At 39.7% G+C, this 27,308-nt stretch overlaps 1 protein-coding gene across 3 annotated transcripts in view; it reads right to left on the bottom strand.

The window, feature by feature from the left end:
- CSMD3 (CUB and Sushi multiple domains 3) overlaps window positions 1-27,059 on the bottom strand; it is a 697,991-nt gene extending 670,932 nt beyond the window's left edge. For all 3 annotated transcript variants that reach the window (XM_086465685.1, XM_086465684.1, XM_086465682.1), the window contains exon 1: window positions 26,882-27,059. In XM_086465685.1, coding sequence (XP_086321811.1) covers window positions 26,882-27,059 — 178 coding nt within the window. The remainder of the gene's footprint in view (window positions 1-26,881) is intronic.
- Window positions 27,060-27,308: the final 249 nt, after the last annotated feature.

Genomic DNA, 27,308 nt, shown 5'->3' on the forward strand with positions numbered 1-27,308 from the left:
TGCATTTTGATTAATCATTAGCCAGTTTACTGAAACATGCTTAAGAGATTAAAAACTTTTGAAGACCAGTTTGTTTCCAGGCCAAGAACTCCACAGAGATGATGTTTGATTCTTCATCTCTGTCAATCTCCTTTTGTCAGGAATGTCTTTGAAAAATGGACATAAATTGCTATGGCCATTCAAAATGCAAAATTATGATTTGTTATCATTTATAGCAAGTGTGCTTTACAAAAGCACCAAGCAGTAGATAATTAGACCCACTGAACTAACTACATGCCTAGCTTCAACCATTATTATGTGACAGTACTCCTGAAATATTGACATATACAAGGTGTGTGTTGTGGTACACGCTGCATAGAGACAGGAAAGGCACAGATTTTTATTTGAAAAGACTGCAGGCTACACAAAAAACAGGATAACACAGGTGCATGCAGACTAGGGAGCACAAGGAAATAATGAGATAGTGCTAATCACCATAATGTGCTGCGGTCTCAGCTCACCAGCTGCCTGACAGGTATCAGGTTTGGAGAAATTGTAGCAAAGAAGCATCTAAAGAAGGGATCATTCATAGGCCATGTTTAAAAAGCAATAGGAATTCCTTTTTTTACTAGACTCATTTCTCAGATCTTGCACATATGTTATGGAAGTACAGTTATTTCTGTATTTTAGACAATACTAATGATTCTTCTTAGTATTCTGACGACGTATTCATTGCATCCTTTTCCAATGGTTTTGACTGCATGTACATGTATGTCACTGGCAACTAGCTTCATTCAATGCTTAACATAGTAAAGGAGATGATTTAAAAGTTCGTCAGAAAAAGTAACACGCAAAAATTAGAGGTTTGTGTCACTTCCATTTTAAGAATTACTGCAGTATTCTGATTATTTTAGATGGTTGGCAGATCAGTACTGAAAAGTGGTATGCAACCTAATATCAGAAAAAAAAATAGTAATTTACAATAATATAAAAATCCTCTTGGAGATTCTTTCCTTGTACATAATAAGACAGGTAAGGTAACATGGTTAGTATTTCACTTTTACTTATATAAAATGAGAGGTTTTGTCGTGGATCCAATGTTAACCTCCAATTCTAGGTGTCCTGCAATCAGGAGACATGGCTTCGGCTTTCTGCTTGACCAAAGACTTCTGTAACTTTGGGAAGTCACTCGGGATGTTTCAAAAATTCTTTAGGATTTTTAAAAGGTATTTAAGGTCTGGAAATCCGGATAGGCCACAGCAGTATTTTAAAAAATATGGTACCTAATACCTATTGAAATAATGAGACTTGGGTGTTTAAGCTTCTGTCAGTTCTGCTAGGAACTTTCCTGGGTCATTAGGTAACTAAGTACCCTTAAAAAATCTGGCTCATAACTGACTTGCAGAAAAACTTTCTATCTGCAAGCAAGGTGATAGGTAATAGTATTCCCTCATGACATTGGTATAAGGAAACACGCAATAAAGATTCTAGCACTGCTAAATACTAAAGCATCGGGTGGTATATCAATATGTAAGATATATCATTAAGAAATACCATTACATAATATTAATGGCAGTTGTATCTAGAAACCTGCTTACAGTAGTGCCCAGCTTGTACCAGAGATGACACTGCACACTTCAAGGTGGTTTAAAGACTGCAACAAAAAGGACTAAGTGTATTGGAAAAAAGGTTTAAACATAGGTTGAAAGGAGTTGAAAGAATCCCAAAGACTGGAAAAAAAAAATAGAGAAACCAATCTTGTCAACAAGACCTTATATTAAATGAACTGGTCTGCTCACTGTACTAGGTCCCTGGTACTTTTAATCAATTCATATGCATTCACACATTAGATTAACACGTCTTAGCTCTAGATAAGCTCCTTTCTTTCTGATGCATTATTATTATACTTACTATTTTGTAAGTAACAAAGGTATTTTATATTAAAAAGTCGATATCTGTACGTGTTTAATTTCTACAAAGCAATGTATAGCTTTGTCTCTGCTTTTTTTTTTTTTTTTTGGTCCTGAATTGGCTACCCTCTTTTCTCTCTACCAACTGAGCACATCAAAGCAACACTTTGCATGCCCAAAAAATAGTAAAAAACGTATTATACCTGTTCATAGAAGTAGGAAGTATCTTAAGTATGATACTGATGAACAGCAGGTTACAGCTTGATAAGCAGAATATCCATCATGTAACCAAACATTAGCTGACTTTATCCAAAACACCTAGGACTGGCAGGCCAAAAGGTATATATAAGTGACGTTGAAAGACGTGTGAATTTAATGTGTGGTGCTGCTAATGACCGAAGATTTTGCATGAACATAATATACTGATGAAATAACAACTGTTAAAAAATGTAATGATGAAAGGTAGTCCAAAGTGCAACACATGATAGAATGAAAAAATTGTAAGTAGTCAGAATCACATAATCACAGACTATATCGAATCAATCTGTTCGGGATCAGCTGCCTCTAGAATTTGTTCTGGGAACATTTTTCCTCTCCTTTTTTCTTCCTACCAGTTCTGCTTCGCATATACTACATTTGTATTTTACTATCACTTCGTATTCTCCTAGTGGACTTTTGGACCAGGAGTTTCTACAACAGCATCTTTGTATCATTGCTGCATTGTCTGTACTTGAAAGTAAGGCTGTTATCCCAAAATAGAGAAAACCACATTTGACATGTAAGTGAAACAATTCAGTTAGAAATGGGTAAAGTAAGGCAGCTGTTATTAGGAAAGAGAGTGAATCTAACAAATAATCCCAGTTTCTAATATATCACTTTGAAACAGAGAATATGACGAAGAGAAACCACTGAGAAAACTGGGCCTGAGTCTTAATTACTACAAAACGTTTTATATCCCACTAATATTATAAATGTATGTGAAAGCTAACATACAGACAGAGGCTGAAAAGTCAAGACCAATTAAAATCCTCATAGTCAGCATGAAAGCTAATAGTTCTAATAATAAACATAATTCAACATCCACTAACTAGAAAGGACTACCACATTGTCTAAGCAGCATTACGGAAATCCTTTAAGAAAAATTTAGCTATGACACAGATTATTAGAAAACTAGTATTCTGTGAAAGATGCTATTTCTTCACTAACACCTCAAAACAGTGCCAGTTTTTACTAGCTGACATCGCATGAAGTGCAACTTTTAAACATGCTGCTCCTGATTAGTGGTAGAGAGAGCTGAATGGCATTTTTAAATAAAAACAAACCATATCACTGGGCAGATCAGCAGCCTGGGTGTCACCTTCTTTCCTACACACCTATCTATTTCCCTTTTTCCCTTTCCACTAGTTCAAACATAGAACATTTGTGGCTTATATTGAATGTCAAATCATGATTATATGTTCATATATAGTAATTTCTTTCTAGCAACGAAAAGGAAATATTTCTATGTATTACTATTCTAAACGATTAGTGCTGGATTTACCTGTGTTTCACTACCCATATCTTTGAAGTCTGTTTTGCATGTTTTTAGCTGCTGCTGTGGACCTGAAGCCCTGTGAAGTCTACAATGGGCCCAATGAACTTGGATTCGTATTTAGCACAAAGCTGAATTATAGTGCTGTTTGTTTCAGCATTTGACAGTGCAAGGAACGGCATGCAATCCAGAAACAGTGTGGTATGTATGCTAATATTTGTGATTAACCTTACTGCCAAAATATCTTTTATTTCATTAACTATTTTCTTCTCTGTTTCCTCCCTATTGAAATGGATGAGCAAACGGTAACTAAAGGTGATTGTTATACTAATGTCTTTAATGACTCATGTTAGACTACTTACCTCATGTAGGATGTGTGAGGCAAATAACACTTTAATTAAAAACTATTTCATTTTTTTCCTGCATAAATTTTAGGCCCTTGCTAATCTGACACGTATAGGTATGAAACAATAGACAAAAGAGTCTGCTTCAAAGAGTGTTTTAACTTTTTCTCACTGATAACAGTAAGATTCTGACACTTTCCGTTATAAATACTATTATCACCGGCTACTGGGGATATTTTTGAGGTAGTAAACTCAATAATATAAGTTAAGAAATGTCATAATTACATATTTCCCAATTTTCAAAAGCTGCAGTCAAAGTGTCCTTCAGGAAATACATTAGCATTTTCTCTATCTGAGGTATAAAGTCAGTGTTATATACTGCATGAAATCTGGCTCACTGCCTAAAGAAGGTTGGTCAAGATAAGGAAGAACTTAGGTAGAATGGAAATCTATTTATTCTGCTGTAAACTACCTTATAAAGTCTTTTTACAGCTGAAAAGAAGTTAAAATAGACCTCCTTCTGGTTTAACTTCGCTGGGTTGAATGATTTTGCATTGAGATCTACAGATGGCTCCCTGAAGCTGCGATTCCCCATTACGTCTCAGCATGTCTGCAGTTCAGATATTGTCAATAATGAAGGCACTTGTAACTGTACATAGTTTAGCTTTCTTTCATGATGTTCCTCTTAGAAAAATCACCTCCCATTCCCTTATCATTCACATGTCCCTCAAAGTACAAGTGATTTCATACAACACAAGTACAATATAGTAATGGGCATAAGCCAAAAACATACTAGAGTAAGGAATCTGGCTGCTAGGGAAACTGGCCTTCATCATGACTGCATTTTCTTGTTCTTCTCTAGTGGAGGGGAAAGCATAGGGGCTGTTGCCAAAGACATTATAAGCCTGAGAAATTTGCTATAAATTTTAGGCAAAGTGACAATGATAGGAATATTGAAGCCATCCACAAACATTTTCTATGCAGTAAGAAAGTGAAGAGTGGCACTTTTGCTGAAAGTTGGTCTTAACTTTTCTGACTAGCTTGGTATAAATTGGTTAAACTTAATAGTAAAGTCTTTCTGATGTTCCTACCATTGTGTAATTTAGCTCTTATACTCAGCGAGAGAATAAAAGTAGAAAAAAAAAAATCTGTTTTGTTATGCAACAAAACATTAATAGGAGAATACATGTAGAATGGGCAAACTTCATACAGGCTGAAGAAAACATCCTAGGAAAATGAGAAGCATAAAGAGGATAATTTGAAAATAATATTATGTTTGTATGCAAATAAGATGCTGATGATCTTCTTTTTCTTACAGTATATTCCACTAATTTGCCACAAGGCAATGTAAAAAGCAATAACAATGAGCTAGTATAGTAGGAAACCTTTGAATGTTCAAAGGGGACATTCAATCATTTAAGGCTCACAATATAATGTAGTGTGAAATTGTTATAATATGGTGGGAAATGGCCTACTTAGCACAGAGGATGCTCCACTCTGCATAACTGCTTTGTTGCTCTGTGGAGGAGCATCCTGCATTCCCTGCAGGTCTGCTTGCTCTGTAAGGGTGAGCGGCTAGGCTGGCTCACCAACAGATAAACTTCACAGCTGAGGGGAGAAAACAACAGGAGGATACATAAAAGAATTGTATAGCTTGCTATTGAAGCAATGTTTGCATGGAAGTAGCAACTTTTAACCCAAAGGATCACAAAGTGTATTGTGAACTGAAATTCAAAGTGTCCTTTATCTGTCTCTACAGAGCAGCATCTCTGGAGTAAGGCCAGAACATGTTGCCCTAAATGCACACACAAGGATCATTTGGCTCTTTTTTCCTCCTTTCTCACTCGCAACAGAGAAAGTCATCCATTGCTTGTGAGAGCTCAGAATTATGCTGAGGTATAAAGAATCCTCAAACCTCTTCTCGAATACGAACAAAAAAACCAATCAAGCAAAACCTACCACAAGGATTATAACGGAAACAGTAACACAAATTTATTTTGGTGAGGTTGCATATGCAGTTTCAATATGCAGGTGTTTAAATTGCATTGGGGAGAAGTAATATTTCAAAGGCAAAACTAAGATCCTTAATTTAGTTACAGTTAACTAGTAACCTATAGTACATTTTTCTTGAAGTGCAGAAACAAGTAACAGTTACTTTTCTTACTATTTTTGCAAATATAGAACTTATTTTCTCAAATTTGTATCTGAGTCTTTTAAATTTGTAGAATGAGAGGCACTTGGGTAATCCTCCCTTTTTTCCTTCCATTTTCTGAAACAGAAACTTTTTCTAGGAATTGGCATAAATAAGAAAAAAGGAAAAATACACTATTACAAAGGACTGAGTTCATAGCCAAGAGTAAGTGAAAGAGGAAACACACATGCTCATGTGTTTATTTTGTAGTTACACAACAGCAATTTAGGAACCTTTTGCCTCTCAGCTGAAATGTGCTGATAGATTGCAGGAAGTAAATTATTTCACCATTTGTAACTGTGTAAGTTTGGTCATATTGTCATATTCCATGAATTGCGTGGAATTCACAGAGAAAGTTTCAGAAGCTAACATAGATGGTCAGCAAGCTTAGAAGGATGAGACACTGAGCAGAAACATAGGTCTAATGGCAATGTGGATACAGTTGTTTCAGTTATGGTTTTAATTTTCTGTATATTTCAGCATTTTTAATAAGATTATTCACTCCACTAGACAGCAGGGAAATATTTAGTTTCAGATGCAAGATATGATATATTAATGAGCTAAAACTCAGAAATAACCCATATATAAATGCAAAATAGGAAGTAATACAATTGTGAAAATCAGATAATTCTCAGAAAATTTATCTCTTCCAGGAATGAAAAAACTCTTATTCTGGTAATTTTGAAAATATTGGACAGTCATATTCCCAAACTGTGCAGGAACAGGTTTATAGCCCAAATACTGAAAAATCAGTAAAATGTACACTTAAATCTCATTGAAGCTGGTAGAAATCAAGCCTTACCTGAGAGTTTATTTGCTGAGAGTTATTTTTTTTTTCCTAGTGAAAAATCTAATTCCCAGAAACTTAGTCACTCCTCTTAATAGCATGTATTAGTGAAACACTATGATAAAAATGAAGAAATAGTTGGAAGTTTGGGAATAAATCCTTCAATACAGTTTGATCTTAAACATTAAACTTTTTTATGCTGTCTGCACTTGATTTGGACCCATCCAGCTTCTCAGAACAGTTATAAAACAAACCACTGATGTTTTTTAATGTGCAGATATGAGATCATATTACTTGCTGATTTTTACTTTGCTATTCATGTAACTGAAAGAAATCTTGCAATAATAACCCCTAGAAAGGGCATATAAATAGGTTTTCATGAACAATTATTCATGATTTCCATCTGTTTAAAATAGTTGAAGCAGGCGATATTTGACCCACTAACTTCAAGATTTTATTTTTGGTTTTTTTTCTAGCAAAGGACAGTACCAATTCCATTGAAGCTAGTTTCTTATACAACTGTAAAGACCTGAAGACTTCAAACTGCATTTTGAACTACAAGGTATATCCTGATTTTTTTTTTTTTTGCAATCTAGAGGTAAACTGCAAACCAAAGCACCTGAGGTTTTACTAACTCACACAAAATAAAGCTGTTTAACAGAGAAATTAACTTATTATTTTTCTCCTCATCACTACTTGCAAGAATTCAGTTATTTGGCTTGGAACTGTGCATATTGTATTGCAGTCATATTCATTTTGTATCCAAATAAGAAACTAAGCTAATGAAAATTCTCTGTGGAGGAAACTCCAAAATAGCAGTTAATGCAGTTTTTGGCAACGGTAAACCATAATGATAGCCAGTCCAAAAAGGTCTCTGTGCTTCTGTAATGTCAGAAAAATATAAAAACCCTCAAGCTTTGAGTTCACAACCAAGACGAACATCTGCTCTGTAACAACACTGTTTTCTTAAATCAGATTTAAATGATTTCTCAAAGGGCTATAAACAAAAACTCTGTTCCCATTCAATCCAGACATGCATCAACCTTATGAATACCTAATTTACACATAACATTATGTAAAATGCTCTTGGTATCATGCTTTTTTAAGCAGATAGGACTGAGCTTAGATGCAGTTTAAGACATGAGTGAGTATGTGAATATTATTATGATGTTTTTGTCTTGAACTGAAATAATGCCAAACAGTACGAGCAGCCATAGAATTGTTACAAGCTTGCATTAAGTATGTTGAATTGTACTGTGTGAAACCCACAGAAACAGTTTTCCTGTGAGCCTTACAGAGTCTGCAAAATACATGGTAGAACAATCATGAGCAAAAATGTCAACACTGCTGTCCTTTCTTCATGGAGGGCAAAAATCTTCTGGCTTGATAGAGGGCATTCTGTAGGAAGTATATAAGATTGGAAGAAATTATATGGGAGAAGGTTTCTTCTAGTTAAATACATCTGTGTCAACAGGTACAGAGAAAAGATGGAGATACTGAACGTTAGAGCATCTTTTGAGACAGGACACTTGTGTGGATAGACGCTTCTTTGCTTCGTATCTCTTTCTTACTTGGGTGAATGTTGCTACTTACCATGGAGCAGAGAGGGAGGAGCAAACATGAGTTTTTGAGGGAGTGATGCACTGAAGCTCAACAAATTATCCTTAAACTAGTCCAATAATTAGGTATGCTCAAAACCACTTTGAACAATAGTGTGGTTAATATTGAACCTGAACCCTTCCCTTCCCTTTTCCTTTTCCTTTTCCCTTCCCTCTCCTTCCCTCTCCTTCCCTCTCCTCTCTCCTTTTTTCCTTTTCACATTGAAACAAAGGACTGAATTGTATGTGCTTAGCAAAATATCCTGTATCTGAAATGTTTTGTTTGCATCCATTTATTGCAAAACTGACTCTTGGCTTAATGACTGGTCCAACTGACCAATTTTGCCCCGTGATTTTTTTCATATCTATCTGAGACAAGTTCACAGTTTTGCACAGCTTCACACTTTTCTACGTTCTTCTGTGTACTACAGTTTTGTGTATTTATCCCTTATCTTGCATAAGAAATCTTTGGTTAGACCTTCAAAATCCTGTAACTTTTCCAAAACTTTATATGTAGATTTATTTCTCCAGGCTCATATTCGTCTTCTTGTATAGAACATATTGTATTGTTTGGCTAAAATGTTTCCACCACCTCTAAACTAAATGGCAACTGTCTTGATAAGGAGGTAATTTCCTTTTGGTTTTGTACAGTGCTAAGGAACTTTTCCTACATGGCAAGCACCACCAATGCCACTGTGTAATTTATCACTGAGCACTGAGTAGTAAACACCTTCTAAAACAGTCACCTTCCCCTACTATTTAGAAACAGTTGTCTTTTAGATTAGGCAGAACTATTATTTAATAGATCACAGAAATGCCCCTCAGAAGATTAGGAAGGCAAGTATAGAAGGTTATTTGACACATTCTGCTTGGAGAATTTAGATAGCAAACTGTAATTATCTAAATTGGAATTTAGCCAGAAGATGAAGGCTAATAACGATATTCTGTGAACAATACCATGCAATCTTTCAGGACCAGACATGGTAGAAACATCTCATCTGAAACATGGCAACTGCAATAGCTCAGTGTCTCTAAGACTTTGCTTGGAATAGCAGTTCAGTTCAAATTCCAGAAAGAAAAGTCCAACAGAAACAGCACATTTCCTGCAACTCCAGAATTAAGTTTTTTGAGTCTCCTGTTAAAACACTAAACAATCTCATTGTACCTCAGAAGTACCATGAAGAGCATTCTGATTCAGCCCACGAAACATTTATGGCTCTTCTGCGTAATTCAGAAGGCAACATATACAGGCAACCCTCTTCTCCGGTAGTTTTTGGTGCTTGACCTAGTGAGTTTGGGTGCTTATAAGTCAGATGTTGCAGAGCTGAGATGGATCCTCACCCTTCTTTCAATGGCTGAACCATGAGATAAGAGGTCCAAGGCCGCAGTTCAGAAATGTAGGTTAGGTCTTATCTTCCACATACTTCATGTTTGAGAAAATTTAACTGCACTAGCATTAACAGCAGCCAGTGTGCTAAAGGCTGGGATTTCTGTGGGCTGCCGGTAGGGAGCTCTCAAGAAAAAGGCACACTGGAAACTCTGTTCGTAGGCTTGCACTGTTTTAGGCACCTCTGTGAAACTGTGACTACAAGCCTGAGTCTTTATATTGGGCTGTCATGCTTGGGCCTTCAACAGCTCTCCCAAACACTTTAAGTAGTTGAACTAGTCTTTTCCATATTGCATAGTGGCTACAGCTCTTGTCCACTGTCTTCTTCTGGATCTGTAGTTTTGTATTCAAGCTTATGAAAGTAGGTGTGAAACAGGCAGAATATTACTCCCACTGAATGTCTTTGGTTAAGGTTGTCATCCAGGAAAGGGAAATTCTGGGTACAGATCCATTAGTCAGGATAGCTAATATTTTTAAATTCTGTCCCTGTCAACATACAAGAACCTTTTGACAAGGCTACCCACCAAAGGTTATTAAAGAAAACAAGTTATGACAGGATAGGTGAAAAGATCCTTTTATGATCTTAAGCTGGTTAAAGTATAAGAAGCAGAGTAAAGCTTAACGATAACTTGCTTGGATAAGGAACAAACAAAAAAGGATCAGTGACAGGATCAGTGTTCCTCCACATCTCCATCCTCAATGGATGCAGTGAAATTTGCAAGACTGGACAAGATGTTAAGATCCTTTGGGTAACCAAATGGTGCACCAGAATGTCCTCACAAAATTAATGGATGTGCAAATGCATAAGTAGATGAGTTTTTTAATCATAGAATCATAAACAATTTAGATTGGAAAAGACCTTTAAGATCATTGAGTCCAACTGTAAACCTAACACTGTGAAGTCCATCACTAAACCATGTCTCTAATCACCACATCTACACATCTTTTAAATACCTCAGGAGTTGATGATTCAAACACTTCCCTGGGCAGCCTGTTCCAGTGCTTGACAACCCTGTCAGTGAAGAAATTTTTCCTAATGTCTGATCTAAACCTCCCCTGATACAACTTGAGGCCATTTCCTTTTGTCCTATCACTTGTTAGTTGGGAGAAGAGACCAATCCCCACCTCACTACAGCCTCCTTTCAGGTAGCTGTAGAGAGCCATAAGGTCTCCCCTCAGCCTCCTCTTCTCCAGGCTGAACAACCCCAGTTCCCTCAGCTGCTCCTCATCAGACCTGATAGTTCTCCAGATCGTTCACCAGCTTCATTGCCCTTCTCTGCCATGCACCAGCACCTCAATGTCCTTGTAGTGAGGGGCCCAAAACTGCACACAGTATTTGAAGTGCGGCCTCACTAGTGTTGATACAAAGAGACAACCACTTCAGGTATTTCTAATACAAGCCAGGATGCTGTTGGCCTTCTTGGCCACCTGAGCACAGTGCTAGATCATATTCAGCTGGCTGTCGACCACCATCCACAGGTCCTTTTCTACTGAGCAGCTTTCCAGCCATTCATCCACGAGCCTGTAATGTGGCATGGGGTTGTTGTGACCCGAGTGCAGGACCTGGCACGTGGCCTTGTGAATCTCATACAATTGGCCTTAGCCCACCAATCCAGCCTGTCCAGATCCCTCTGTCGAGCCTTCCTACCCTCAAACAGATCAACACTCCTGCCCAACTTGGTGTTATCTGCAAACTTACTGAGGGTGCACTTGATCCCCTCATCCAGATCATTGCTGAAGATACTAAACAGAGATTAATATGCATCTAGGAAAATATATCTAGATTATTCCTGCATCATGCTGAACTTGGAACCTAAAGTTTCTATCTCGGAATTGTCACTGATATTTCTCTGAAATCATCAGCTTCATGTTCCATGGCAATTAGGATCCCCTTTCCAAATGTCAGGCGTGATCAGGAAGAGTACTAAGAGTATGACAAAGTGTAACCTATCCCCTCTACAGAAAACCCTGATGTACTCATATCTTGAACACTGCCTGGAGTCTTAATCTCCACATCTCAAGGAGGGCAGAGTGATGTTAAAGAAGATACAGATATGTGTCAATAGCTGATCTTGGAACCGAAGCAGTTGCTTTGTGAGCAGAAATTAGAAGCCCAGGACTCCTTCTGGAGAAGGTGATAGTTTGGAAAGAAGGTATCAGAGGTATGTTCTTCTGTTTTCCCTCAGGATATCTTATTTGAGCTTTGTCAGTCCTTGCTGTGGGAGCCTTGGAGAAACAGATTTCATCTTCACAGCAAACCAGAGGCCAAAAATGCTACAGGATGTTATATTTCAATGAAGGGCTACTGTGATGTGCGACAGGTGTTCTGCAGGGACAGATGTGTGCCCTGGCTGGCACACAGACACCGTGTGTAGACTGAGTAAGGCTTGTATGTCTGAATCATCCATCCTGAGCAGTCTCTGCATGCAAATGATGTGTAGTTTTTGAGGTGGTTATAACCTGGAGAAACTGAGGAAGATTTTCATGGGGAGGAATGAAAAAGTCACTGAGAAAAAGCTCTTCCAAAGAAACTTCAAGACTCGACTCTAAAGTTGGCAGATAATGGAGTTTCTAAATTAGGGATTTTCTAAATTACAAAGTCCAGAAAACTACCTGTCTCTCATTGTTATTATTATTATTCCACTTCATTTTCTGCAGGAGTTTTCTAAGCATATCATCCTCTATTTTCTTCTCCCCCCAGTGCAGAAGATTTTAGCACAGACAGCTAGTATTAGAGCAGTGAAATGTTAATTTCTGTATTTGTTTTTGGTTGGAATATTTTTGCCATGTCAAGACAATGACAAATTTCTTCTATGATAATTCCTCATTGCCATAATAAACACGGTTGATTGGATCTGTTTACTCATACCTTAACAGAAAGCTGACTCAAAAAGATTGAAAAATGAAGGTTAAGTTAAACTTTTAAGCATCACTGGCTGCTTTTACAGTTTCACAGAAAATGCTACATCTTTTTTAAAATAATTTTCTTGTCACTGCTACATCCATAAGTAGATGTCTGGAAGAAAACATAGCATTGCTACAGTTTAGCATTTCCAACATAAAGTTCCTTTTTTTCCTCCTTTCAAGAATTTATATATTTAACTCCATTGTGAAAGATTAGACAGATAAAGAAGCTTTCAACAGAATCACAATACAGGTAATTATGGGTCTGTCAGCATTTCCATTATGAACTCCATTTAGCATTAAGGGCTTAGCATTTTTCCATCATTTCAGAAAATGTCAAACCGAAAGATGGCATGCAGATTAGCAGCCTGGATGCAAATTTGTTTACACAAAATATTTAAATCTGCTCAGCTGTTTTTGATTTAGAGATCAGCCAGAAACTTTAAACTCTCAGGATTTCTTATGTGTTTCTGCCAACTTCTAGACCAAATCACAACTAAAAAAATGTGATTGCTTAATAAACTGTTGACTCATTGTCTTCTAAAGTTTTGAAATTATTTACTTCAGGCTTTAAAATGGATTTTAGAATTTCTGCTCATCTTGCAACTCTAGCCTTTCTCCTGCCATTTTTATAAATGAATGATAGGTTAGAATAAGATTTGAAAACTATCCTAAAACCTGATATTAATCTTAAAGTCTGATACATTTTTTAGGACTCACTTAACTACCATCATAAGACAGTGGATCAGAAATGCACCAAAGCCTGTAAGGTTTTTGAGAGTATCAATTACTTAACCCACTAGCTCTAGTATCTTTTTAGGATATTGGCCAAAAAAAATCTGACGGAGTTCAACTGTTAAGAGTTTTTCAGCTTCATCAGTTTAGTCCCATGCATAGTATCATCCTAAATAAACTCCTCTGTGTTGAAAGGAAGTATTTTGTTTGATATAACAGTCTGCTCTGTTCTGCTAAAAGTCAATGACAAATCTGCTTTTCATTTCAGTGGGGACAAGCCTTAAAATAATCTACTTGTAAATATTTCAGTAAGGTTATAGTTGAATGGGTGGTCACTCTTGTTCAAAAATACACTTCTCACTCAAGAAGTAAGAAGCTTTGAATGGAATGACTTACAGCCACCAAGCAACATGCAATAGAAACAGTTAGAAACATTAATTGAGCCATCAGTAGAAATGACATAGAAAAACAGTATTCATTCAGAAATAAAAAAAAAAAAAGACACTGAGATTGTAAAATATAGATATTCAAGTAGATAATTGGCATATTTAAAATCCTGATAAGAGATAGGCGAACAGGAAAAATCAATGATAAATCTCAAAAAAGCACAGCCATCTAAGTTTGCCAGACAAAGAATAGGAACCTAGGCCCAAGCAGTCTGTGACTTAAAAACATGAAAAAGTATGGTACAAAAGAGATGGTGCAAATAAACTTTGTGCAAATAAACATGGAGGAAGAAGATGAGGAGAAAATACTGATCAACTAAACATATCCAAATCAGCTTGGCCAGAGGACACTGTGCACTGGCTTAATAATGAAAAAAAGCCAAACTTTCAAGAACGAAGAAAATTTTCTTCATAAAAAGTCTCAAATAGCATTAAAGTACAGCTATATCTTCAGAAGTATTTTCAAATTACATAATAATGATTCAATGCTCATTGAATTGTGTACTACATTTTTTAATAAATGACCCATTTTCCTTATAGTTACCTCAGACTTACTCTAAATTCTAGCAGGCAATTAATTCATGACTTCTTAATAATTATAGAGACTGCTGAGCAGATTCTCTCCTTAGCTGATATCTGTGGCGTGCTCTGACTCTTTAGATCAGACATTTGTGTTAGCTCAGCTGTCAATGGATTTCAAAGAGGTGACCATTACAAGAAGCCCCAAAGGGAGCAATTTGGAACAGTAGCTTTCACAAGTCAGATACATAGCAAACTCTCCTGATTTCACTGAAATGCTCAAAGTCAATCTTGGAACAAGCGAGTAACAGAATCCCTACAAATCTATCCCTGTTTTACCCTATGTGGAGGGTTTTTTGCCTTTTCTATTTCTCTTTTTTTTCTTTTTTTTTTTAAATTAATCTTTGTTCTGGTCATCCTAGAATGATGACATCAGTAAAGGATACAGCAGTAATACTAGATCTGTAAAATTTCTCGTACCATACCAAATGGACAGTTTCATTGCATACATTGGAGTTTGAAAAACAGAGAAGATACGTCTTGGATTTCCAAAATATACCAAGTATCCAAATTTTAACCATCTGATTCTATAGTGTTTGTTTGTATGCAACTAAGGATTTTATCTTTAAGTCACTATTAAGTTTTGACCTTTTTTAATTATGTGTTTTGAAGTTTCTTTGTTTGGGGCAAAGGAATTTTATTTTGCTTACCAAAAAATAATCAGGTAGACAGGCATAATAGACTGAAAAATGAAAACGACTATATCTGAAACTTCACTCTTACAATCTTGCTTCTTGCAGATGATTTAAAATCTAAAGAATATTGTGGAAAAGTTCGTAGGTCTAATCTATGACTGCAAGGCTGGGAGGATATTTGATTTCCTAAAAGATTACCCTTACATGGTTATTATTTTAGGCCACAAAAAGACTTTACAAATGACATAGAAACTGAAGGGAACTTTCTATATTTTACAGCAGGCTTTATGTTTTTGGGACTTCTCCAGTGGTACTTGTAGAGTGGGAAGAGAGTTTGGGAAGGGAGCCCAGAAGTGCCGAGGAGGCTGGATAAACTGGGAAAAATTACAGGAGCTAGCTGATAAGCTAGAATTTGAGTGTAGTAAAAATATATAGATAGAACTTAGGAGAGTGGGTTTTTTTACAGGTAGCTTAATTTAAGACTAACTGAAATTAGTGTAGAAACTCATACAAATCTCAATGACCTGTGATTGTGGTGCTAGTAAGATTTAAGAATTTTGGAAGCATATCCTTAGGAAAGTTACAAGGGCAGGCATGCAGAAGTCACCAAGGCTGTTGAACTCATTTCTATATTAAACAGTGACTCTGTTGCTCATTTCTCTTTCAGATAAATAGCTTTGAGAAGCATAAGTTTGTTAGGATGTTTTTTTTTTTAAAAAAAAAACAGTCTTATACGGTTGATGGGTGCAACTTTCCAGTGCTGACAACGAAAACGCCGATAAAATCTGTCTCACCTATTTGTCAGGGGAAACTTGTTATCCTTGCATAAGAAGACATGGGAGTTTCTGTTGGCATTGTATCATCTATGAAAAATGCAGAAATGCTATTACTAGTATAATATCTATATTATTTTTCTTTCCACATAAGGGGATTGAAAATTAAACTTTCTCAAGAATGCTAAAGTACTTGAGTAGAAAACTGAAACACTGAAGAAGTATAATAACATTCACATTCTTACAAGATGTCTATAATTGCTATAAGGAGAATATGGTTGAATTTATGATATACGAAAGTTCATTAAATAGAATCTATAAAAAAATATAAAGAAATGTTCTCCCAAATGTCGCAGGTATTTTATTTTCCCAGGAAGGAGTTGTCAAGATTGAAATAAAGGGTAAAGAGGTGATAGTAGTGAAATCTGTGAAGCTAATAATTATGTGAGTTGTGTAAAGGAAATGATTGGCCTCTTTCAAAAGAGCTCACCGAAAGGAGCTGTTATTGAAAAAAAGAATTCTGAATGAAGGTGGAAGATATGCTGAATAGCAATGTGGAAAGGAGCAGGTAATGATATTCCTATTTGGTTTTAAGTTGAAAATCACACCAAGAAACTGAGGACTGAGCAGTGAGTTCCCCTCTTTCGGTTGTTAGTGGACATTTTTGAAGCCCATCAAATGTAAAATATTTTTTCTTTTTTTCTCAGTTCTGAGTCCTTTTATTGGAGGGTCTGGTTGAAGAGGAAATCATTTAGCACTTTCATATGAAAGGATTTTATATTCGGTAAATAATGTGAATGCTGTAAAAATATTAGCCCTTTAGTAATAGTCCTAAGAGGGAAGTATTGTTGTCATGAGCGTTGCTAAAAATGTCACTTGATAAAGTACAATTTGTATCATGTTACTTCAATACATCAGACTGATGAAAATTTTCTGATCAGATAAGCACTTTTGTGGGCACTATATTGATGTAAGGATTTTGGAGAAAACGTCTTGCCCTTTCAGTTGTACGTTATGAATTATATGTATTTCTTCTCCTGTGATCGTTAAAACTGCCATGTCCTGCAACAAGCATTGCTAAAGTCAGTCATATGATTAAAGCAGTAGTCATGTGATTAAAGTATAAATGTCAGTTACTATATATTCAAGGGAAAATACTCAAGATTAGTATAGTCATGAACTAAGCACAGGTTCTTCTTGACAGAGCACACAGCTATAGATGCCTGCTACCAGAGGTGCTGGTGTGCACACACACACTTGCATGTGCATCTGTGCATGTCTATGTTCCCACGTGCACCTGGAGATGCATAAAAAAAGCATCTTTTACTGCAGAGCTGATTGACTTCACTGTATGAAGTGGCCAAAGACCTATTCTCCACCTTTGGTTAGAGAGGAAGGCTTTCCAACAGTCAAGATTTGGGCCCTTGTTTTCCAGTATATTTTAGTTCTTGTGATTTTGGCTCAGTATATTACATGCTTTAGACTCTGAGATGGTGGCAAGTACAAAGAACATGCAAGCAGAAAATACATTTTAAAATTTATTGTGGAAACTTCTATATTTTTGTGCTTTGCTTTTGCTAGCTAATTCAGCATTTTCAAATGTAACTACATATCTGGAATATATGATAATCCAATAAAAGTAAAACCAAATTGTGTTAATAATAAAATCTGAAAGCATTCTAAACTGAAATCTATTTTCTCAGTTCCTCCCAGTTCCTCTGCAGCTATTAGCAGCTTTCCATAAATTCCAAAATGTTTTACTGAGGAACAAAAATTTAATAAGGAATGTTGGAACCAGGTTGTAAATTTGCTGTAATTCAGCATAAATCCTGACAAAGCATGATACTCTGTGGTTTTAAGGACTACAGCTGACATTGTGTTAGCATACTACCATTACATTGAAACTAGTGGCCTGATCCCCAGAAGTGCTGACATGATCATCAATAAAATGTAGAAAGACAGAGCATTTTCTGACTGTATCCAAATACATAATTTATTTTGCTTAAACAGAATCATAAAAAATTTACTTTTGTAATTTTTTTAGGTTTATAATGCAATGTGAATTTTCCAAAGAGTACTTCTATTGAAAATTTCTAGTGTATCATGTAATGTATGGCTTCTGTTATAACTTGTACTTCTGAGTCAGATTAAATGTACATACAGAAAACTGTAATTCAAAAATCAATATGAAAATAAGCAGAGGAAAATCTACTCTCAAAGGTCCTATTCTGGACTCTCCTGTTGCTTTCAGTGGGCTTAATAACAGACTGTATAGAAGCTCATTTCATATTCTGTTTTACAATTTCCATTCACTTTTGAATCAAAGCTGATACACAGAAGCAAATATTCAAATTTTAGTATAGACTTTTAAAAGATTAGTTTTAATTAGGCTAAGCTTCAATTCCCAAAGAATATTACACAGCAATCAAGAAAGCTAACTATAGTAGAATGTGAAGGTTTTCTTCTGGGTCAGATTAAATGGTGGAGGAAAGTTTTTGTAATTCAAGTAGTTCCATCTCAACACTATGTTGAAACAAGAATATCCATACTCTGCATTTTAGCTGAGGACTCCAAAATACACTTGCAGATATCCGCTTGCTGGGTCTGAAAACAGTTCTATAAGAAGATAACGATAGCAGAGGGACCATTTTAACTGCCACTGAAATACAGCCACTGCTGAGATGTGATATGTCAGCCTCTTTAAATGATACCACCAGTATTAAAATAAACCAGTAAAATAGCACAGAAATATTTTTTTTCTGTATTTGAAAGGTGACTAGAGGTTTTCATCTACTAAAACCAGTTTTATAGAACAGTATTTGGTAAAAATTCCCTAAACCAGTGGGAATAAATAATTATGTCAGTTAATTCTTAATGTGCTAGAATCAGTTTTTATTAGTGTTTTAGTAACTGGGTTTTTTTTCTTTTCTTCAAGCAAGAAAGCATTTGCTAGCTAACACTACTGGTACTCTTGTTTTGTTAGTGAAATCAGTTATGTGCTATAGAACTTCCTTCTGAGACTGGGAACAGACAATAAATTAAGATGTAATGGATATCTTCGGATGCACATACATCTCAAGTTGTTACCTGAGCCTTTGTAAGATAACAATGCAGTCTGATGAGTTTCTTTATAACATAACCACATATATGAATATAACTGCTATATGTGCATATTACGTATGTATGTGTACACATATGTGCATACACAATTCCATGAGAATGAAGTAAAACAAGTTACAATGCATAAAGTTATAAAGCTAGTAAGATACATAAATATGGGAAACAGACAAAACAGAATCCAAAGTCAGAAGTAGTGATTCATCATCTGTATAATCCAAGTAACTATTCTGTCATTTCTGCCTCAAGCCTCCAGATTCCTTTAGTCCTATTGCAAAGACGATCTGTGTTACTTACGGGCCTCGGGAAGTGAGAATTCATCACCCTGTAAGTCCTTCTGTGGTTAAGTTACTTACTGCTATTCACCTTATTTCCATGATACTGTGTGAATATGATACACAACGCTATGATGCACAGAATCTAGGGGAAAACAGGCAGTCTGTCTCTCTGTACCTGTGCTAGTTGCATCCCATCTTGTTCTTTGACGATACAGTTCTATGAGAGGATCAGTCCTGGTGGAATCCCTTGTACGCCATTCGTTCCCCAATACTTTGCGGCTTGCTCTCTGTGAGTAAGTGTTCCTAAATCTATAAACATATCCATCTAACATTTCAGATGCTGGGAAGCAAATGATGAATTTCCACCATTTCCTCCTTTGACACTTATAATAGTATTCAGCACTTGTAATGGCGGAATTATGAAGCCATAGTAAATCTTACATGATCCGTAAGAACAAGGCAGTGAGACCATGAATGCAAATCTACCCAGGAAAAGTAAATAACTAAATGTGAACATAGACAAAACCCTGGCATATCTCTGTGTGTGTGCATGTTTATTTTAAAAAATCTTCCTCATAGTCTGATATCCTTGTCCATTACATTTCCCAGAAGAAAAGCTGGTTGTTGGGAAGCAGATATTCAACATTTCCTGATACTACCAGGCTTTTCATTTAAGAGGTATGTGACACGCTGTACATTACATACCATGCATCCTTCTATTTAGGTCCAAGATAACTGCCAAATATTGTCCCTTGAACTTTTTATAAATGCAAAGATTCCCTCCTTTTTGTGGAGAAATTGCACAATTTCATTGAGCAGGAAACGTTCTTCCGTGAAGTTGTTTGAAAGGCACGCGTTTAAAGTTCATAGGAGTTCCGGAATTTTGCAATAAACCTTAGCATGAAAATTGTTCAATCAAAATGGTGGGGTAAGTTTTACAGCCTTGTAATAACTACTTTTATCATATGACTCTCTGATTTGTTACTTAAATATTGCTTCTTCAAGTGTCTCCTGTAGTAAGAACTGCCTTAAAATTAGACCAAATAATCTGTTCTCTGACTGTTCTTTCCTGGGAGATTACTTTGGAGTAACTGGTAAACTAATTTCCCACAAAGGCTTTGTTCTATTGTTTCAACCTTAACCATTCTCTCTGGAAATACGAGCCAGATGACACTGAGCGAGAAGCTGAGTCTGAGATGTCACAACACTGTTGAATTAGAACTGAAGTTTTCTATTAGTGGAGAAGGAATAAAACAATTTTTGCAGCAGATCGTAAAGCCTTTCCTAGTCCTACCAGTTCCAATTTATCAGATTCTGTAGAATTAACATTTTACATATAATTGTAAGTTATTTTACAGATGTTTTCCTTTGACTTGGGGTGTCTCTCTCTGTCCCAGCATTACAGCAATGGACTCACTTGGCCTTGCTTCAGAGATGCTAACTAGTTCCTCAGGCTCTTACTGGAGCCAGCTAAAATCAGAAATGCTCAATACCTCTGAAAATCAGATAGTATCCAAGACACTTGTTTTTGAAAAAGGAGGCATACAAGGCTACATTATTCTTTATAATTTTTTCTCTGAAAGGGTGTTACAAAAAATGCAAATTGATCCATTCCCACAGGATGTTTCAAAATTTGTCTAAACAATTCTGTGTTTTTCTTTCTCTTTACTAGATCCATGCGCCTTCTGTAGTTACAAATCTCAAATTTTGGAGGTTGGCCTATGTAGCACATCAACAATACTGAGTACGATAAAGTCAATTTTATTACAAGATTTCATATTATTCAGTGCTTTCAGGCAGATGCAGGGTGTAAAGGATGGATGATGTATATGAATGCAGGTGTACGGAAGAAGGAAGGGAAGGGAAGGGAAGGGAAGGGAAGGGAAGGGAAGGGAAGGGAAGGGAAGGGAAGGGAAGGGAAGGGAAGGGAAGGGAAGGGAAGGGAAGGGAAGGGAAGGGAAGGGAAGGGAAGGGAAGGGAAGGGAAGGGAAGGGAAGGGAAGGGAAGGGAAGGGAAGGGAAGGGAAGGGAAGGGAAGGGAAGGGAAGGGAAGGGAAGGGAAGGGAAGGGAAGGGAAGGGAAGGGAAGGGAAGGGAAGGGAAGGGAAGGGAAGGGAAGGGAAGGGAAGGGAAGGGAAGGGAAGGGAAGGGAAGGGAAGGGAAGGGAAGGGAAGGGAAGGGAAGGGAAGGGAAGGGAAGGGAAGGGAAGGGAAGGGAAGGGAAGGGAAGGGAAGGGAAGGGAAGGGAAGGGAAGGGCAGCAGAAGGAGAGATAATAGACAAATGAGTGGAGCACAGGTTAGTCCCTATGTCTTAAAATATGATGTTCCAAAAGCATCCTCTACGTCGAGAGACCCAAACCCGCTGGCTGCTGAAATCCAGGAAAATGTGCTAGTCACTCTGTACTTGCTGTGTTTCTCATGTCTTTCCCTAGACTGATGCTAATATTCACCGTTGGAGATAAAGGGCACTAAGCTAGACGGGCAAATGATCCTACCCGACTTGTTCCTCAAAATCAGACAAAAAATCCCACAAACAAACAAGCAAAAAAACAGGTAGACTACAAGTTTCTGCTATGTTTATTGCACAGGAGTTTTGGAAAAGGAGGGGTTTGAGAGCACATCCACGGAATTCCTTAGGTCTCGTGGACTGGTGCTTGCAAGTCGAGATGTTGATAACGGAGTTGAAGATACCACCTCTCCCTCTTCAGCCTGGGTGGTTGCCTGGAGCAGCCAGCCCGCTCCCGGGAGGAACAGGTTCCAGGCGCTCGGGGAGCTAGGGGCTATTTTTGTACGTTAAACGGCGAAACCCATCAATCACCCTAACGCTGTCTCGGACTTGCAAACAAAAGACTTGCAGGAGCCGCCTAGCTAAAGACAGCAAAGCCAAAGGACGGAAGGGGACTCCCTGGAGGTGCGGCCGCCTCGGGCGGCTGCGGAGGCCGGCGCCGGTACGCTGCCGGTACGCTGCCGGTACCGCTGCCGGTGCCGGGCGCAGGTGGAGCCTGTCAACGGGTTGCCGCCGCTCCGGGTCGGCTCCGCCTTGCGATCGCTGCAAGAAAAAAGCGGAGACTGCAGGCGACGTTCGTCTGTGCCCTTTGCGGGTCCCTAATGCCACCGGGCAGGGGAGGAAGAGTCGGTCCCTAGTGATGCTACTAAGGGGGCTGCGTGTTTCTTCACTCCCGCCCTGCAGAAGAGGAGGAGGAGGAGCCGTGCGCTAGGCGGAAGGCATAGCGGAGCCTTGTGTTAGCCCTGCACTGAGGGAGAAGGGCGGCGGTGAGAGAGGGTAACTTTGTCTGCAACCCTGCAGAACTGGGTAGCTTGAGAAAATCGCCTAGTGCTGTGCGCAGGCCACGGAGCGGGAGCCCTGTGTGATCTGCGGGAGCGGGTGGGAAAGAGGCGCCGTAGCGGAGCTGAGCGTGGGCGGAGGAGTTGAAAAGAAAGGGCGACGTGGTTCCTTCTCTAGTCAGTGTGTCCCTGCACCCCTGCGGGGATACGCACACACAAACGCACACATGCACAAACACACGCGCACACAAACAGCCGCGCACACACAAAGATGCAGCAGCGACAGTGACCGTCTGGAAATGAGGAAACCTGAACCTACTGTTACTCGCCCGACCGATTCCGCTTCGGGGACAGGGCAAGCACCTCGCTGCGCACACCCGCGCCCCACCGAGGAAAGCCATCCGCCAGTAACCCCCTAAGTCAAGTGACTGGGAAGGAAGAGGTGGGGAGGGGCTGGCGGAGCCTGAAAGGAGCGGGGTTGAGGTGGGAATGGGGAAGAAGGGAGACTGCAGAGGTGGCTGAAAGAAGCAGAGCACGCTTTGTCCGTGCGAAATTTTCCCACATGCAGGGTGTCCATCACTGGAAATGGAAATCCTTTCCATTTTCTCATCACTTCTGTCAATGAGCTGTTTAAAATCTCACTGCTTCATCTCTCTTTTATTTTGAAAGCTGCCCTTGTTCCGCTTGTCACAACTACAACAGGGGAACAGAGGAACAGCAGCAGAGGCAAAGCTTCATTTTAGCCAGGCAGACAAAAGAGCAGACCTTGATGCTCTCTGTTCTCTGACTTGGAGCAACAGCTAAACAGAAGAGATGGAGGAGTCCTGTGGTCTCTGGTCATTTCGCCTGATTTCCTCTCTGGTTTGCTCCCACAAAGAGATCACAGGCATCTTCTTTTTTTTCTTTTTTTTTTTTTCTTTTTTTTTTTTTTTTTTTTTTTGGGTGGAGGGAGGTGCCAAACCGAAGGGGTGCAGATAGCAGTGCTTTCTCTCCTAAAACCCAGGAGGCAAAGCTCACTGATGCCGCTTCATTCTTACTTCCCCCCCCCTTTCCTCCGCTTTCTGTAAGGGAGTTGGACAGTGGTTTCAACTCCCTGCTCGTGCCACCTTGGTTTCTATCTCCCATGCCTAAATGGTGTTTCTCATTTCTCCCATGGAGGGGGAGAGGCAGAAGGTGAAGGAGCTTTCCTAGATGTCCTGCATATCTAAAGGTAAACACACAGGATCCATCATCCCCTGCAGCTGGCCAGGAATCACCCTGCTTGCCATTTTATAAGTTGAGTTGTTTGTTGTTTGCCTGCTGTTTTTTTGTTTTAACATTTTCTGTGCCTTCTCTCACTTTTAAATGGTGCCATTTCTTTGCTTTTTTACTCCATGTCTACCCAAGGAAGATTTGGTGGAGATTGATCCATGGTGTAATGGGATATTCTGTAAGCAGGTAAAGATTTTAATTGAAGAAAGTACAAGTCCTCTTTAGTTCAGCTCTTCCTATCATCCCTTCCCCAGCAGTTCTGACAATTTCCTTCTTCCCATTTTCTCCTTCTTTCTTCTCCCTTTTCTAAACCCCTCCCAAGTATTGTTGCAAGGTTCCAAAGATGCAAGAATTTATAGATAAATGTGAAGAATTTTCTTGTCTGTATGAATATATACAAGGAGCGCATAATTAATCAGATATGAACATGAATCCCTAAGCACCCTGGGATAGTTTGATGCCTGTAACAGTGGGATAGCTGCGGATCTAGACTGCAGAAATGGCGACTGGACGATGGCAAAAATAGGAAAGGCCTAGGAGGCAGGTATCAAGCAAAGCTGTGGAAGTGGTCTAGGTGACATGAACCTCAGCAACAGTTTGGGTGTTATGATGTGGTGCTGGACTATTCAGTACAGGTGATTAAGCAAGGGAGGGTATGGGTTAGAGCTTGCAGAGGTGGGGTGTGGTGAAAAGGCCTTCCCAAGCAATGAATGGTAGAGCAGATGCAGGATCTGGCGAGTCACCTTGCTCTCAACATCTGGAATGTTTTTAATTGGGCGGGTATTCATCCATTGTTTGCCTCTGCCACGGTTTCTGGGAGCAAAAGTGTGTGCTGACACAATGGGCATGTAAATCAAGGTAAAATGTATTCATTCACGTGAGTGGGGAGAGAACTAAATATACAGGCCCAGAATAGATGCAGTGCTGCAGTGAGTCTAAGCCAGCTCTATGGAGCTTGGCTGCCTAAGAGTCTGCATCCAGGATGTAAAATCTGACCTATGGGATTTGCAGTTGCTGGGAGGACCCCCCAGTCCAAGGGAAGTCTATGAATATGGCCAGTGTCAGCATCTGGGAAGCTCAGGCCCTGACAAGAGAGAGGAAACCACTTCACAGCATCTCTCTGGGACTGTACGTGGGCAGGGAGAGAAAGGGACGTTCTTGCAATGCCCATTCCCTCCCCCCCCCCCCCCCCTTTTTTCTTGGGCTGTTTTAGGAGCTTCATCCCAGCTTTTGCACTCAGTAGCCAGTGTTTCCCGCGCCCCCCAAGAGCAAGCGAAGCAGCTTCTCAACAGGTGCTGTGGGAACTTGCTCTACTCCCACCGCCGTCGCGACGCGGGGATAACCGCCCGGCTCCTTCATTTTGTAGGATGCTGCCGCCCCGCGACTCGGTCTCACAAAGCAGCTACTTCGGCGGCAGCTCCGGAGCCACCCATCAGCCCAGCGCCTCCGCACCGCACCGCACCGCGCCGCGCCCGCCGTGCGACGCGGGGCGGGCAGCGAGCCCATGACTTGCAAACGATCGCACCCGGCACAGAGAAGGCGTTAATGACAGGGGGCCGAACCGGGGAAAAGAAATGTCCCCAAAGCCCCGGCTTGGTCTCAGTCACAGCCCTGCTCCAGAGCGGGGCAAAGCGCAGGGAGCAGCCCGCTTCGAAAGACGCAAACGGAGAGGAGCCGCCTGCAATTAAAATGTGCGTTAACATCATAGGCAAGCACCTTCCCCGCGGATCCCCCGTGTCAGGATAACGTGGGGTGAGGTAAAAGCCCTCGACACTCCCTCCGTGCAACACGACTTATCTATTTCACACGATGCAAATGGGGGGACAAGCAGCTGCAAAGCTCTACAATAAACTGTTTCATCCAAGGCAGAGCCAGTTTGGGAAGGCACGCCTTTGCATGCGCCCCCCCCCAACACACCTCCTTCCCACCCGTGCAGGCAACCTCTGTAGGCGATAATCAAGTCTAAAAACTCGGAGAGGATCGATAATGTCTACTAAATATTCTGGGAGTGTGTGAGTGTGGCGAGGAGGAGGGATGAGGATGAGGAGGGGATAAAAGGGTGATTAATCAGATATTAATCACTAGCCACAAACAAGGGGAGATTATTTCGGGTAGGCAGCCAACTGTGGGGAGTTGCAGAATAGATCCTTTTACTGAAGGCACGCGTGATGGGATCGGCACTTCACCTTTCAGCGTTGCCTGTGTGATTATGAAGGTGCACATTATTCAAGCCACATATTTCTTTTCTCTGCGTGTAGCATATTCCCTTAACTGTCTGCAAGCACAGGCTCAGTGGAGATATTTATGCCGCTAACTAGAGGTTTCCTTTTTGCTCCCCTTTCATGAACACAGAAGCAGGAAGAAAGCAAAATAGCCCCTGCCCCGGAAAAAAAAAAAAAAAAAAAAAAAGACAATAAAACCCCAACCTACACCCCCACCCCCACCCCCCACCACCCCCCCATGCATCAGGGAAAAGGGATCAAAGGAAGGAAGAGTAAAAGGTGTCGATCTTTGCACCCAGCTGCAGACCATGCCTTGAAGGCTGAATTGCTAACGTACCTTTCGAGAGCCGGGGAGCCCTGCATGCACACAAACAGCTGAGTGCGAAGCGCATTTTGGGCTGTGAGACGGCTACGCACACGCTGGGCTCCTCCGTAACTTTCCCCACGCAACGGGTTAAACTAATAAGTGCATCGATACAGGCAATTCCGCAAAACCCCTTGCTCGACCGAAAATCAGCAATGTAGGTAACCCCCCACACGCTACCACCACCATCATCATCACCTTAAAAAAGTCACCCGGTAGGATTTGCTTGAACATACACTAGTTAGAGGCTATAGGAACCAACTCACGTCTCCGTTTGAGCATACTGCAAGAATATTTATTGAGCCCCGGCTCAGTCACTGCATTGAACGCCAAGCCTGGCAAGCAAATACGTTTCCTATTTCCGAAGAGAGCTCTGAATCAACTCCTTCTCTCTTCTCCGCTTTAGCGATCATTTATATCTTTCCATTGCAAAGTACCCAGGGTAAAAATATACAATAAGAGAGAAATACATTTTTAAATACGCCTTGGTGTAAGGCGAGAGCTTGCAACGCCCTGAACCGAAAGCAAACGGACCCCTAAAAATATACCCCTCGAATACTACCCTACCTTTCACACACGAAACCATCAATAAAAAGACGAGGTTCCAAAATGTAAATCCACTTTTAATCTCCATTTTCTTCACCAGGATGAAGTCCAGCCGGCCACATTTAGTACATCCCCTTTCCCAAAAGTCTGCTAATTTCGATTCCTTTGCACGGATTTCCCCTCTGCAGATCCCTTTCATATTATTCTTGAGAGCTCCTAATTCCTATTCCTTGGCCAGGCGCAGCGGAGTTGTTGCTGTTGATGGTGCGCGGTCACAGCTCGGAGTGAATGGTGTTTCTGGGATACCACAGCAACCTTGACGAGGACTCAACCATCTCTCCAACGGGGGCACAAAGTCTCAGCTACTCTCGATCGTGTCTTTTCCTTCCCCCCACCCCCCCGCTACCCCAACTCCCTGCACAGCCGAAACCCACCACAATCCTGGCTC

This window comes from Leptosomus discolor, chromosome 5 (assembly GCF_034619465.1).
Source record: "Leptosomus discolor isolate bLepDis1 chromosome 5, bLepDis1.hap2, whole genome shotgun sequence".
In the NCBI taxonomy this organism is placed as follows: Eukaryota; Metazoa; Chordata; class Aves; order Leptosomiformes; family Leptosomidae; genus Leptosomus; species Leptosomus discolor.